This window comes from Macadamia integrifolia, chromosome 6, assembly GCF_013358625.1.
Source record: "Macadamia integrifolia cultivar HAES 741 chromosome 6, SCU_Mint_v3, whole genome shotgun sequence".
NCBI lineage: Eukaryota > Viridiplantae > Streptophyta > Magnoliopsida > Proteales > Proteaceae > Macadamia > Macadamia integrifolia.
In genome coordinates this window covers 9,157,519-9,172,886 of record NC_056562.1, presented here as the reverse complement: position 1 = coordinate 9,172,886, position 15,368 = coordinate 9,157,519, and the positions used below count along the sequence as shown (strand labels likewise).

Genomic DNA, 15,368 nt, shown 5'->3' with positions numbered 1-15,368 from the left:
GGGGGGAGAGAAGGCAAAAGCCATCAAGGATAGCCAACCCGACAAAACAAAGGCAAAGAAGCGCTAACTAAGAGGATACAAGGAAAAAGGGGGGGGGGAGACAAAGCCACCAACTATAAAAGAAAGCACATCCAAATAATACTCAAGCCATTATGCAGTGTTGGAGATGAGATCAACCTAAAGGTTCCAGGTGGCAATGATGTGGGTGTTCCTAGGGGTATGGGGAACCGGGCGGGCTTAGAGGGTCTGGGCTTTGGAAGTGACATCAAAGAAGATAGCTTTCCAAATCTTATCCGAAGATCGAGATTTGGAAGTCCATCTTCGAATGTTACGTTCCATCCGGAGATGGTTAATAGTAGCACTAAAAGCCAGTTTACTGACGGTGTCACAAATGGAGGAACCAGAGAAGGTCATGTCTATTCAGATCCATTCTTGATCAAACTAAAGAATGGACCTCTGAGTCGGCCAACATTTGGAAACGACAGTTTTCAAATAAGGGAGGCAATAGGGCAGGATAAGAAGAGATAAGAGATATCTTCCGTACCCGAGGGACAGAGGCAGCAGGAAGGGTTGGCGGGAATATGGCAGTGAATGAGGAAGGATTGGGTAGGAAGGCAATTGGTAAGGCACCTTCAGAGGTGAAGTTGTGACGAGGAATGTGACCTTTAAACTAGACAAGCTTATGCCAAGGAACCACCGGGGAAAAGGCACGGATGAAGGACCAAGCAGAGGCGGAAGAGAATATCCCATTGGATGAGGGGAGCCAAATGCATTTATCTTGCCTTCTTTTATAGCCAGGGGGAAGAGGAGGGAGGGAGGCCCAAAGATCCAGAAGAGGAGGAGAAGATGGAGGGGACCAGCCAGTAGGAGAAAGAATACACAAAACAATAGCATTGGCGGGAAGACCAGAGGAATATCTCTCTGGGAGAGATAAAGAGAGATAGAATGCCCAAAGGATGCCAGGGGTCTTTCCAAAGAGAGATGGTCCTCTCATTGCTAATGGTGGAGGAGATGGCCGGGAGTGCAATGGTCCTATGATTAAGGATATTCCTCCAGATTCCGGAGGGGTCAGATATGGAAGGAGTTGTCCAAAGGGAGTGATGCTTGAGCAACCCAAAATGAACCCAGTCAATCCAGATACTTCTGTGTTTGGACACAATTTTCCATAAGAGCTTGAGGATCTCTACTGAGTTTACTTCTTTGATTCTTTTGATCCCTAAGCCGTCCTCCGATTTCGGAAGATAGACTTTCTTCAAACTTAAGGGCCGAATAAATTTTGAGGAGTCAGAGCCCTTCCAGAGGAAGTAGCACAGGAGCCCCTCAAAAGTCTTAATCACATAAGCAAGGAGGGCAAAGGTACCAGACCAATAGAGGTACATGGATTGGAGGACCAATCTGATGAGGGTAAGACGGCCATCAAAAGAGAGGAGTGGCTTTCCAGAGCTGGAGTTTCTTCCTAAGAAGATCAAGCAAGGGGGTGCAATGATGGGAATAGAGCCTAGAAGAGATAAGGGGAAGCCCCAGATACTTAGGCAGGGAAGGTTAATGCTGAGACCCGAAAGTGATTCAAAGGAGTGGAGATTGGACATGATAGTGGTAATGGAGAGAGGATCAACCTTAGAGAAGATCATGATGTCATCAGCAAAAGCCAAGTGGGAGAGGAGGAGAGATTTGCATTTGGGGATGGGGGAATTAAGATAGAGGTTGGTGACGGATTGGATGGAGTGAGAAAGGACTTCCAAGGAAAGGGAGAAGAGAAGAGGGGAAAGGGGGCAACCTTGGCTGACATTATGCCTAGAAGGAAATTAACCAGCTGGACTAACATTCACTAAGACAGAGAACCGTGGGGAAGAGATGAAGGAATGAATCCAATGAACAAAAGATGCCGGGAAAGACATTTGCAGCAAGACATTGGTAATGAAGTCCCAACTGATAGTGTCAAAGGCTTTGTGGATGTCAATCTTGAGAGAGCAGTGGGAGAGTGAGACTTGCGGTCGAAACTGCGAACAATCTCATGACAAAGAATTATATTATCCAAGAGGCTCCTACTTGCAATAAAGGCCGACTGGTTGGGACTGACTAGGGAGTCTGACTTTCTGGATCCGATTAGCGAGGATTTTCGCAATGAACTTGTAAAGAAGATTGTAGAGAGAAATGGGTCTGAAGTCATTCATGCCAACTACACCATCCTTCTGGGGAAAAGACAAAGGAAAGTATGATTGATCCCACCAATTTGGTTAGGATTGTGGAAGAAACTCTGAATTGCGAGGATGAGGTCATTACGAATGGTGTTCCAGCAGGCCGAGAAGAAGCCCATATTGAAGTCGTAAGAACCGGGGGATTTATTGGCCTTGTGGGAAGGGACAGCCGAAAGGATTTCTTTCTCTTTGGGAATGGATTGGAGGAAGGGAATGGAATCCTCTGGGACAAACTTATTGAGCAGATTAGGGGGGATGGATGGGAGAGGAAGAGTAGGGGGCAAAAGAGTCCCTGGAAGTGAGAGACAACTTCCGACTTGATGAGATCGAGAGAAAATAATTCAGTACCATTGGAGATGAGCTTGGGAATGGTATTGGCATTATTCTGAGCTCTTAGAGAACGATGAAAATAAGCGATATTGGAGTCACCCAAATCAAGCCATTTGATGTGGGCTTTCTGACAGAGGAAACTTTCTTCTTGATCCAAAAGCAAGGAAAGGTCGGAAGTAGCAACTCTCTCTTCCTCAGCTAGAACATGGTTTAGGAGATCCTGCTAGAGCTTAGATTGAATGGAGTGAAGATTTTCCCGGCAAGAGGAGACCATAGAGGAGATGTTACCAGAGGTGGAGGAATTCCACAACTTTAAGGAAGCCTTAACATTCTTGAGCTTCTTTGCAAAGGCAAGGAGAGGGGAGAGGGAGCGAAAAATGGGAGTGTTCCAAGCACTATGGACAAGAAGGTGGAAATCAGGGTGGGAGATCCACATGTCAAAGAACTTAAAGGGCTTAGGACCAAAGGATCTACAGGGGAGGACATGGATAAAGGTAGGACTATGATCCGAGATCCGGGGAAGACTAAAGCTGGCATGAGAAGAAGGGTAAGAATTAAGCCAGGCTTCATTGACAAGGGCCCTATCAAGCTTGCAAGTCACACGATGAGTGCCAGATCTTCTGTTTTTCTAAGTGAACTTGACCCTTGACCATTTGAGGTCAGTAAGATTGAGTTCTTTAATGCAATTGTTAAAAGAATCAACAACCTGGGAATCAATAGGGTTCCCCCATGCTTCTCATGACTATTACATTGAAGTCTCCCACAATTCCCCAAGGTCTAGAACCTGTGGAGGGGGCAAAGGAGACAAGGTCAGCCCAAAGGGGGAGCTTAAGAGTGGCTCAGTTGTGGGCATAAATGATTAAGAGAAAGCAGATGAAAGGACCAGAATGGTTGGAGCTAGAGATGTGAATGGCTTAGGCAGAGAAGGAAAGAATAGATATGGAAAGGCAAGAGGGTTCCCAAAGAATCCAAATCTACCATTAGGATGGGTGGAGATAATTAGAAGCGAAGGACCAAGAGGGGGCAATAGAGGAGGAAATCTGAGAGGGATTAGCTTCCAGGACATAGGTTTCCAGTAGACAGCAAAGATTGGACTGAGAGGAGTGAATACGGGATCTAATTTCAGCCTGTTTGGCTGAAGAATTAAGGCCACGGACATTGTATATGGTCCACGGGATCATTGGAAGTTAGGAAGGGGGGGCATCGGACGTTTAGACGAGCTCCTGGCTGACAGCTATAACCTATGACAGGGGAGACAATGGGAGTGGTAGAGGATCTAGTGGTGATGGAAGAAGCAAATGATTTTTTATTATGTTTCCTAAGGTTGGAAGAGGTGGTATTGGTATTGGATGTGGATAGGGAGATGGGATTGGGTGTAGGGGAGCTAGGATTGGGGGTTGGTTGGTTTTGAGGGAAAGAGGGATTTAAGTGAGGGCTATTGGGATCTCATCCAAGGAAACTGCAGGAGAAGTACACATGTCGCCAAGCCGATTGGGAGGACCAGAGTTGAGAGATTCTCTTCCAAGAATCACGGAACCCGAATAGCTATATAGATGAAGAGGTTCAAGAGAGGGAGCCAATGTAATTGCTTTGTCTCTGGAGTCTTGACTATGTCTGACATCCGTGGAAGCCTGGGGGCAGAGCTGGGTCGCAGGTTGCTGCGGGGAAGACGATGCACCGAGGCCTTCCAAGGCCGGCAGGGGAGGGTTGGATCCTGGTTCTGATTCTGCAATGTTAGAAGTGGTAGGAAGACCCTCCGATACCAAAAGAGGGGCGGCGTGGGTGATTGGAGCACCCAGGTCGAGAGGTCTTCCATCAAATGCAGAAACTATAGGAAAGAAAACTTCATTCAGAGGAGAATCTTCAGCAGACGATGTCGAGGAAGGATGAGCATCATACGTGGCTGTCAAAGGCGAAGGTGTGCACGAAGGGGTGGAGGCAAGAGGGCAAGGGGCCACTGGCTGTAGGCTGGTGAGGGACTTTTCCATCGCTGACAAGCTACGAACAGAATCATCAAGCGGAGGCGAGGAGGTATTCGGGTTAGGAGGGATGAGGGGGTCGAGTTGACAAGTAGGTGGGTTTGGGCGCAAAAAGGGGTGGGTTGGGTTATAGAGATTTCTCGAGTATATAGGATGGTCTGAAGGATATTTGGAAAACTGGTTTAAAAGGTGAACCGAGAGGAATTGGCTCAGGGGTCTAAAGGTTGGTTCATGGGTGGTCTGGCTCAGGTTAGGAGGATGAGACTCAATAAGAGTCGAAGGAAGGGGACTAAGGTTGGGAGTGAAAGTTTCCAAAAGAGGGACGACAGGGAGAGGTAGCAGAGGGGGCAAAAGGGGCCGGTAGAGGTTGGTGGAAGCAGGAGACGGATCCATGGTGGTAGATTGACTAGCCTAGCAGTCTAGATGGTGAGATTCCTCGTTAGTGAGAACAATGGGGGCAGAACTTACTTCTGAGTAGGGATGAACTGTTCCATCTTCCAAATCACAAGAATCGAGAAAGGGTTCAGAGCAGTGGGTATTATCTTCGATGAGGGACTGATGGTTCGAGAGATCCTTGCATCTGCCGTTTGAGAAGCAGAAGCAGAATTCGGTGACTGAACTTTCCGATGCCCTCTTTTCCTATTTCTTCTATTATTCTGTTCATTGAAGGCAGAACTCAGAGAGGGACCATCGATTATAGGCTGAGAATCACAAGGGTCAGGTCCTGAAGATGGGATTTTTCCACACGTTGAAGTCTTATACCTGAAGCATTTGTAGAACGAGCATGAAGGAGGAAGCCAATCGTATAGAACTTCTTGGATGAAGGTATGACCATCCCCATCTTTGATTGTTACCGAAGATGGGAGACTACTTTCTGCATGAGCTTTAATACATATTCTCGCAAAAGAGAGCCGATCCATTGTTTTAGTCCTCTTATTAGAATAAAGAGGCTTGCCGATGAGAGAGCCGACGGTGCTGAGCCCCTGAATACACCAAAAATGGAGGGGGAGATTGGGGAATACTACCCCAAGAGGAATAGAAGATGGTTTAGTCTTGTTGAATGATGTGTGCACATCCCATCGACGAAGAAAAATGGGCTTCCTACCCACATACCACAGACCTCCATCTATGGCGAAAGCTTTATCAGCAGAAGAGTCGAAGTTGAAGATGAAGGTCCCATTGTTGAGCATGTACGTGGACAATGCGCAAGCAGGTTTCCATTGGCTTAACAAGGAAGCTTTGGCAATGGAGAAAGGAGGCATGTTGCCCAGAAAAGAACCCATAACACAGTTCTGCCATTTTGAAATCTCAGAATCTGGAAGGCCAGGCAGACAAATGCCGATGGGGGAGGAGTTAAGGGTAACCGGAGGGTAGAAAAAAAGGGGGTGACCAGCAGAAGAAGGAATGGAGGAAGAGGAGGGGGAGGGGATGCTGGAAGGGGCAATGGGGGAAGGAAGAAACAACCGAGCTCCAAGACTTGAGTACAGGAGTATGGAGAGGAGGGAGAAGGAGGTGGAAGGGGGTTAGGCAAGAGGCAGTCGAGAAGATCTGGCTCCTCTCCAACAATTGTACCCTCCAACCACCCTCCAACGATCATCTAAGGGTTGGGAGAGCTTGGTCATGCATCCCAACACCTGCCAACAGTTGGGGATGCATGTCCAAACACTCCTAGCCCTTGGATGGATCGTGGGATGGTCGGTGGTATTGGAGAGGATCTTTTTCCGTTGAGAAGGGGGTTTTCAACGATGGGGAAAGGGGAGGAATTGACGACGGTGGAGGCCACCGAAGGGGGGAGGGGCATGGTGGTTTGAAAACAAGGCAAAAATCCTGTATTAAGTGGTTAGATCTTGACGATTCCAATTCTGCTCCATTCCTCTCTCCAAAATCCTTGCTGCTGTCAATTCCCACAAGCCCAGCAAAGCCCCTGGCCCCGACGGTTTTAGCATGGGGTTTTTCTCCTCGTGTTGGGAGATCATAGGGATCTCATCTATGCTATTAGAAGCATCTTCCTCAACCTCTCCCAACTCCAGGGGATCAAGCATACCTTCCTCTGCCTCATCCCCAAAGAAGAGTGAGCTTCCTCGTCTGACTTCAGACCCATTTCCCTGTGCAACCTCTACAAATTCATCGCCAAATCCTGGTCACCCAAATCCAAGGAGTCATCGACTCCCTGTCAGTCCTAATTAATCGGCTTTCATAACTGGTAGAAGCATAGCGGACAACATTGTCCTCTGCCATGAAATTGCCCGTGGCTTTGGTAGAGAATCTCACTTTGCTGCTGACCTATTTAAGATTGACATCCGTAAAGCCTTTAACTCCATCAGATGGGATTTCATCTCAAAAGTCCTGCTATATCCTTTCCTTACCTTTGTTAACTGGATTTATGCCTGCATCTCTTAGCTTAATCTCTTTGTCCTTCTCAACGGCTCCCCGCCGGGTTTTTCACCTCTTCTATTGGTAATAGACAAGGTTACCCCCTCTCCCCTTTGCTCTTCTCCCTTTCTCTTGAAGTCCTTTCCAAATCCATTCAATCTCATACCAATGATTTGCTCATTTCCCCCATCCCCAAATGCAAATCCCTTAAGCCCACCCATCTTGCTTTTGCAGATGATCTCATGATCTTCTCCAAAGCTAACCCCTGTTCCATTGAAACCATTCTCCCCTGTCTCCACTTATTCAAATCCATTTCTGGTCTCCACATCAATCTTCTGAAATCCATCATTTTTCTCTCTGGTGTCTTTGTGACGCAATGCTCGCCTCCTCGAGCTTACTTGTTTCTCCCTTGGCTCCTTGTGAAATATTTGGGCCTCCATCTTATCTCCTTTAGGCTCAATGCCAATCACTGTACCCCCATATTGGACAATATCCGTAAGAGGCTCCAGCTTTGGAAAGGAAAGCTCCTCTCCTATGTTGGTCGATTGGAGCTCATCAAGTCTATCCTCCAATCTTCCTACATCTACTGGTCTAGCATTGACTCCCTATTCTGTTCCTTCCTTTAGAAAGGTGAAGACTACTTTAGATTCCTCCACCCCATCCGTTGGTCCTCCGATTGCCTCCCCAAGGCAGAGGGGGGTCTTTGCCTTAGAAGGATCAAAGATGCCAACTCCACTAGCATCCTTAAGCTCATCTGGAAGATTGTTTCCAAGCATAACAATATACAGGTCTCTTGGGTCTACGCCTCCCTCCTCCATGATGACTCCCTGTAGACGATCACTCCCTCCAATGATGCTTCATGGGTTTGGTGTAAAATCCTCCAGGTTTGGCCCCTTGCCATGGAGGTCATCCACTGTAAGATTGTTAATGGGAATTCCACTTCTCTTTAGCTTGACAATTGGCACCCTAGGGGTGTTCTCTTTCTTCAAGTGGGGCCTAGATCCGTCTACTCCTCTGGCCTTGCCAAAGACTCTCCAGTCTCTTCCATTATCGCCAATGTTTGCTTGGTTTCTGCCCAACTCCCCCACCTCTCTTCTTCCTTTATGGTCCTCCCTCCTCCCTTTCCCCCTTCCTCTAGGGATAAAGTTATCTGGTCTCCTTCCTCGGGAAAATTCTCCACCGCTTGGCATCTCGTTCGTAGCCATGATATTTCTTGCCCTTGCATAAAATCATCTGGTCTAGATTCCACATCCCCTGCCATAGCTTTAATGTTTGGAGAGCCCCTCTGACTATCTCCTCACCCAAGCCTTTCTTATCCACTACCATATTCTTGTGTTCCCCGCTTGCTATCTTTGTTGGAACGATTCTAAAGATATAAATCACCTCTTTTTCGATTGCTCCTTTTCTTCCACAATCTAGAAAAGAGTCCTTGCTCACTGCTGGCCATCCAAGAGTGTTTTCTAGTTATCGTTGTTTGCAACCTTGGCCACATGGCAGTGATGACATGGCTAGTTGGGGTGAGTTGGCCACCAACGATGATGTGGCAGCGTACGGTCTCTCCGATGAGATAGTAATAGTCATGATTCAAAATCTTGGCGTTATCTTGTTTTTTTCAATTAGCGAGACAAGAGCACAGGCGAGGTTAAAAAACGACAAGATCTCGACCGAGATCTCAGCGAGACCACCTATGTTCTCTTTCCTCTGTGTTTCATGTCCCAATTTCTTCTACTAACCTCTTGTCTATTAGTAGTATCACTTGGGACTTTAACTGTAAAGTAACATTTTTTCCCCTCCCATTGTCTGTTTTAGGACTTGGTGATGGGGGCAACAATTGGCAATGGTAAAGTAAGTGATGGTCTATACTTGCTTGATGGTGCATCTCCCACAGTTTCTCAGACTTTGGCACATCACACATTCAGAGTTTGCGTTGTCAGAGATACATAGATGCCATCGCCGTTTAGGACATCCCACTTTGGGAACTTTTTCTACAGTTTTTCCTTACTTATTTAAGAAATGTAATCTGAACCAACTTTTTGTGTTTCTTGTGTTTTTTCCAGACAAACTATACGTGTTTATTCCAGTCCAAATAATAGAAGTATTGTTCGTTTCTCTTTGATACATTCTAATGTGTGGGCCCCTGCCCATCGTGTTTCTGTGACTGGATATTGATGGTTTGTCACTTTTATTGACTGTCATATTCGGCTTACTTGGATTTATTTGTTACACCATAAAAATGAAGTTTATCGTTTGGTTCAAACCCAATACGATGCTAGAAATAAAATTTTGCGTACGGATAATGGGAAGGAGCATGTGGATGGTTTTTTTCAGTCTTATTGGCAGATCACGGTATTATCCATCAGACCAGCTATGTTATGTTGATACACCATCCCAGAATGGAGTTGCTGAACTAAAGAACATACACTTATTGGAGGTTGCGACCAAAAACCTGGGTTGGACCGGTTCTTCTTGGCCCTTGGCTTCCACAGCCGGTCATGCTGGTCCAACCAGGTAAGTGCAGTTATATCTGCATTTGAAGATCTTCGAGAAGAAGCACCAAAATTGAAGTTTCCTATAGGACTCTCTAGTATGCCTCTTCTTACCACAATAACTACATTTGACCGGTGCCTTCTTACCAGTAAAACGATCACTCAGTTTGGTAGTACCACCATGAGGCTGAGATCCAGTACCATGAGCGGAGAATAAAGCAGAGCGTTCCTGTGGGATAGGCTGGATCATAGTACTATGCCAACTATCTTTGGATTGAACCAGAGAATAAGCCTGTTCTAGATTCAGGGAAGGATCACGATTAAGAACATGTTCCCGGATTTGATCAAACTCTGCATTCAAGCCAGCCAAAAAATCATACAGTCGCAACATGTCATCACGCTTCTTAAAGCTAGTAACATCAATGGCACAGGTAGGCCGATAAGTCTCATAACCAGGGAGTTGGCAGCATGCCATTTGTCCTGGGTAGAACCAGCAGTTTAGGGTAGACAACAGCAACTGTGAGAAACCTAGACTAACCACGGGAACATATAGACAGGAAGCATGATCTGGACCACATCAAAGAGTTGCCCCCATCCAACTTGATGGAGCTAGTAGGGAACGAGGTGTAATCACCATGGGAAACACGACCCAGTCCATCCACAATAGTTGATGCAGTTGTATCATCTGACGCCATAGTTTCTGATTCTCAACAAAGTTGTCCACGAACCAATCTCACAAGCAAATCATATGCTACGCCAAGTGTAGCAGAGAGAAATCAACTAAAAACAGATTTAATAGGGCATAATGATCTGATTAGGTCATATGGGTAAACCATCCATCAAAAAAGGGGGCCACCCGGTGGGATAAACTCACCACCGAGGGTGAAGAAGTGGCTGCTGCCTCAAAACAAAGGGCAAGAGAGAAACAGAGTCACGAGAGGCAAGAAAGAAAAAGGAGGGGGTTGCGAGAGGCAAGAGAAAGGGAGAGTTGTGAGAAAGAGAGAGGGTCACGAGAGACACGAGGGAAGAATGGAGGCGAGAGGCTTGGTTTGCATGGGAGGGGCGATGGAGAGGAGAGGCGTGAGAGAAGGAGGTGATGGAGGGTTAGGGATTTAGGGAGATACCAGTTTGGATCTCTGCTATGATACCTTGTGGTTTTTGGGAAAAAATATGACGTATCAATTGACACCAGCCCTCCTTTATTTATAATAGAAGAGATATGAGTACAAGTACCATTTTTCCCCTATGGACAATACTACCCTTATATCCATGTTACAACACTATGGACTGACTCTAATCCACACCTCCTAGGATCCTGCAAAAGTGGGACTTACAGTGGGTTATGGCCAGTTACAGTTCTCATGCATAACTACTTTGGGTTTCCATATGCAAAGAAATCAAGGACTTCACTTCATTGGGATTTTATATGCAAGGAAATCAAGGACTTTCGATTTTGACTTTGAATTTGTCACTAAATAAACTATTAATGGAGTCCTAGATATTAACCCCTGATCTAGCTGCTTTGTCCCAGTACTTGTACCATTGGCTTGTTCATTGCTCTGATATCATTGTTGTACATCTCTTTACTGTGTTTCTTTATGCATCGTTTATCAGTTTCCTGCACAGTGCACTCACGAGTTTAACAGGGTAAGGTGACAGATTTTTAACTTATTAAATTGTTCAGATTGTGGATCTTACACTAGGCATGAAGACCAATAACCCGTTGGACAGATTAATAGACAACAAACCCCAAAAGACAGAATCACTGAGAATATGATCAAATGTTTGGATCTGCTGTAACAAAGTATGGCAGAAAATAGAAATTTAGGAATACCAGAATTTAGGAACTAAAGAAAAAAGACATAACTCCAAACCTGTAGGCTTGATGATCCTCAAATTAAGGTCACATTAGAATATTAGCAGGGAAACATAACAGAACAATGAAGTCAGACCTGCAAATCAGTATTTAACAGTGACAAATGAGGACAAACAGTGGGGGATGGAAGGGAAAAACAGAGAAATACACTAGTTCAACCCTATGATGGACTGTCAAGAGAGGATCAAAACAAAAGAAAAAAACTGAGATGAAGAGACGTAGGGGGTTTCTGTTCTGGAAACCGGCAGAAACATTAATGGAAGAAAGACAAAGGAAAAGAAGACAGAAGGGGATATGACCAATAGGCTTTGCCACGTATGGTTTGCGGGAGAGGCTTCACCACCAGTCCCAAACCAATGATTCATTACCTTGGTTGCCACTTGCTTCATCACAAGGGCTGTGGCCAATTTACCACATTACATACTCACATAGAGCTAATTTCCAAATGTCAAATCTGTGGGCTAGCGTGCCTTTGCTCTTTATTTATAATAATCACTGAACTGATCACCAGAATAGAAACCCTCCTTGCTACTTGGTTGCCAAGCAAACACTAAAAAGGAATCCTTAGCTATTACAAGGAAAATAGAAAAGCAAATAAAATACAAACTAGGATGGTATCCTTCTAGAGGATCCATTGCTTTTACATGCAAATGGAAAGTAACAAAATTAGAAACTTTTACTTAATGTCTATATTAACCACTAAGTAACTCATTATTAGGAATTAGAAACTACCTACTTAATCTTGTATAGGCCTTAATCCCCAATATTTGGGCTTATAGAATGGGGGCGTTACAATAGAAAACTCAAAATTACTTAGCTCACGACCCATGTAGCCCATTGGGGACTTAAATTTAGGCTTGACTTTTTTTTTTTGGATGAATAAAAACTATATCAAAGGAGAAGAAGAATATACAAAAGAAGGGCCTCACAAGGAGACAAGAAAGGGCAAGCCCAACCAAAAAAAAAAGGGGAACCGCACTACTCAATGATACAATCCATCAATGGAGGGGGGGGGAGAAGAGAGTAGAGGGAGGGAGACCCCAAGAGACAACAATGAGCCAGTTCCTTGGGGAATCTCTAACTGGACGGAGGGGAAGGTATGCGAGCTTTGTAAACACATCAAAATAGATGGCATTCCAAATCTGATCATAAGAACGGGATTTGGAGGTCCATCTTTGAAGATTCCTTTCCATCCAGAGGTGGTTGATGGTAGCACAGAATGCAAGATTTCCAGCAATGTCACAAATAGAGGACCCCCGAAATGTCATATTAACCCAGATCCACTCTCTACTGAAGGGAAGAGGTCTCCTACGAGAGGGCCAATAGCAACCAAGGACTTTTTTCCAAATGATTGTGGAGAAGGGACAAACAAAGAAAATATGATCAACATCTTCAATCCCATTCCAGCAAAGACAACAAGCAGGAGGGGCTTGGATGTATCTATAATTGAGGAAGGACTGGGTGGGAAGGCAGTTGGAAAGGGCCCGCCGTGCCGTGAAGCTGTGGCGGGGAATGTTTCCCTTGAACTAGATAAGCTTTCTCCAAGGAACTAGGGAGGCAGATGTTCTCACAAGTTCCAGGCAGAAGAAGAGGTAAAGTTAAGGGGGAGGGATTCCAAGTGACAAAGTCATCTCTACCTCTAAGATCGAGGACAAGTGGAGGAAGGCTAGACCAGAGGGAGCAGGGAGTGAGGGGGGGCCCAAGCATCATTCCAGATGGAGGAGACAGTGGCAAGGTGGTCTAAACCAGTGGAGTAGATGATCCTAGGGCTAACATCAAGGAGAATTGGACGATTTAGGTGCTAAGGGTCAAGCCAGAGGAAGGTGGAGGTACCTCTGCCAATAGAGTAGGAAATGGCATTCAAAGCCATGGGTCTATGGCTAAGGATACCTCTCCGAGCCAGGAGAAGTGGACCAAAGGGAATCATTCTTTACAAGGTGAGAATAAACCCATGAAACCCAGATACTATTGTGCTTAGACACAATTCTCCAGATGAGTTTGAGAATACCCATAGAATTCATGTCTTTGATGCGCCTGAGGCTCAAACCTCCTTCAGATTTGGGAAGGCAAACACTTTTCCAACTGATGGGATGGAGGAACTTTGTGGTGTCCGAGCCTTTCCTAAGAAAGGAGCAAATGAGAGATTCAATTGCCTTGACAGTAGAGGGAAGAACAAAGATTCCAGACCAATAAAGATACATTGATTAGAGCACCGATCTAGAAAGTTCAAGCCTTCCAGCATAGGATAAGAGTTTACTCTTCCACAACTAAAGTCTTTTCTGCAGGAGGTCCAGGATTGGGGCACAGTGGTGACCAGAGAGTCTAGCAGGGATGAGCGGGAGACCAAGATACTTGACTGGAAGAGAGCCAAGGGCAAATCCAGTAATCTTGAGAAGACGATTGGTAGAAGCTTCCGCAATCCCAGAGGTGAAGATGCGGGATTTCACTGGGTTGATCTGGAGACCCAAGAGATGCTCAAAAAGACGGAGGGAGGACATGATGGATGAGATGGAGGAATGATCTGCTTTAGAGAGGATCATCAGGTCATCAGCAAATGCAAGATGAGTGAGGGAAAGAGCCTTGCATTTGGGAATGGGAGATGAGGTGGAGATCAATAGAGGATTGGATCAATCGGGATAGGACCTCAAGACCAAGAGAGAAAAGGGGAAAGGGGGCATCCTTGGCGAATACCAACAGAAGATTGAAATAATCTTGCAGGACTGCCATTAACCAAAACAGAGAAGAGCGGGGTAGAGATGCAGGCAAGGATCTAGCGGACGAAATTAGGGGGGAAGGACATTTGGAGGACATTTGAGATGAAATCCCAACGGATAGAGTCAAAAGCTTGTGAAGATCAATCTTGAGGAGGGCCTCCGATCCATGGGATTTCCTCTCAAATCACGAACAATATCGTGGCACAGAATGATATTATCAGCTATACTTCTACCAAATATGAAGGTAGATTGGTTCAGACTTACCAAAGAGTCAATGACCTTTTGTATGTGGTTTGTCAGAATTTTGGCAATGAATTTGTAGATCAGGTTACAAAGGGAGATGGGTCTAACTTATTAAACTGCAGGTTCAACTTGACCCAAAAACTAAACCAAACCCAAATCTGAAAATTCTTCTTCGAAGGGATGTGATCTGCATCAATGAGGTTCTTAAGTTGCCTGTAACATAGATGGATAGGCCACAAACCCTGCCTAGGGAATAACCTGTTCAACTTCCTGTTTTCCAAATTCTAGTTTTGCACATTAGCCTACTGGATCATGTTGATTTTTTTTTTTTTCTGATGCTATTGCTATTCTTAGATGTTACTTTTGTTATTCCATTTCATTATTGATAAGATTTTATTCCCTTGTGCTATTGCTATACTTATATGTTACTTCTGTTATTCCATTTCATTATTGATAAGATTTTATTCCATCTTTTCTTCCTTCTATCTTCATTAGTTCAAGTTCAAACTAATTGATTGTCTTTGTAGTTAAATTATCATCTTATTGGCAAATTCAACTATCCATTTGATCCAGTCATATCTTACTGCAATTCTCACAGGTTCATCTACTTCCTCAGCCAGTCTATCTCAAATTAGAGAAGCTTCATCAGTTCATTCTGAGGTTAGTGCTCCGCAAAATAAAAAAGACAAGTCTTCAAGAACTAGGAACTTGGATGAAGAATGGAAGTGTTTCAAGGATTTGCTTGGAAAAGGAGGTCAGCCACCAAGTCAATGACATTTGATCAACTGCATGCATTTTAGTGCAACCATGAGGGTAATTGGTTAGCCGCTATGTACTCTCATCAATGCCATGGCACACTTTTATTTATGAACCCCATTTTGCTGTATATATTCAGGTTTGAACACTGTAAGTTAGTTCTTTGTACCATAATTTGTTTTCTGTAATTCTGTATACCTGGGGAAAGTCAGGGCCTAGATTAGTATTTCGTCATTTGGCCGGCAGAACTCAGTCAAGGACCATGTTACAACCATCCAATTATCTTTTGCTGACTTTTCAAGTTCGTTTGTACATATGCAACTGGATATGCGATAGTTCATCAAAAAGATATGTAATGGTGAATATTTTGGGCAGGGATTGCTGGATACTCTTTTTTTTTTTGGTGGGGGGGG

General features: G+C 44.8%; 1 protein-coding gene across 4 annotated transcripts in view; it reads left to right on the top strand.

Annotated features, from left to right (window-relative positions):
- LOC122082032 overlaps positions 1-15,329 on the top strand; it is a 122,698-nt gene extending 107,369 nt beyond the window's left edge. For all 4 annotated transcript variants that reach the window (XM_042649536.1, XM_042649534.1, XM_042649533.1 and 1 more), the window contains one exon: positions 14,798-15,329. In XM_042649536.1, the coding sequence (XP_042505470.1) occupies positions 14,798-14,980 (183 nt within the window). In that variant the 3' untranslated portion in view covers positions 14,981-15,329. The remainder of the gene's footprint in view (positions 1-14,797) is intronic.
- Positions 15,330-15,368: the final 39 nt, after the last annotated feature.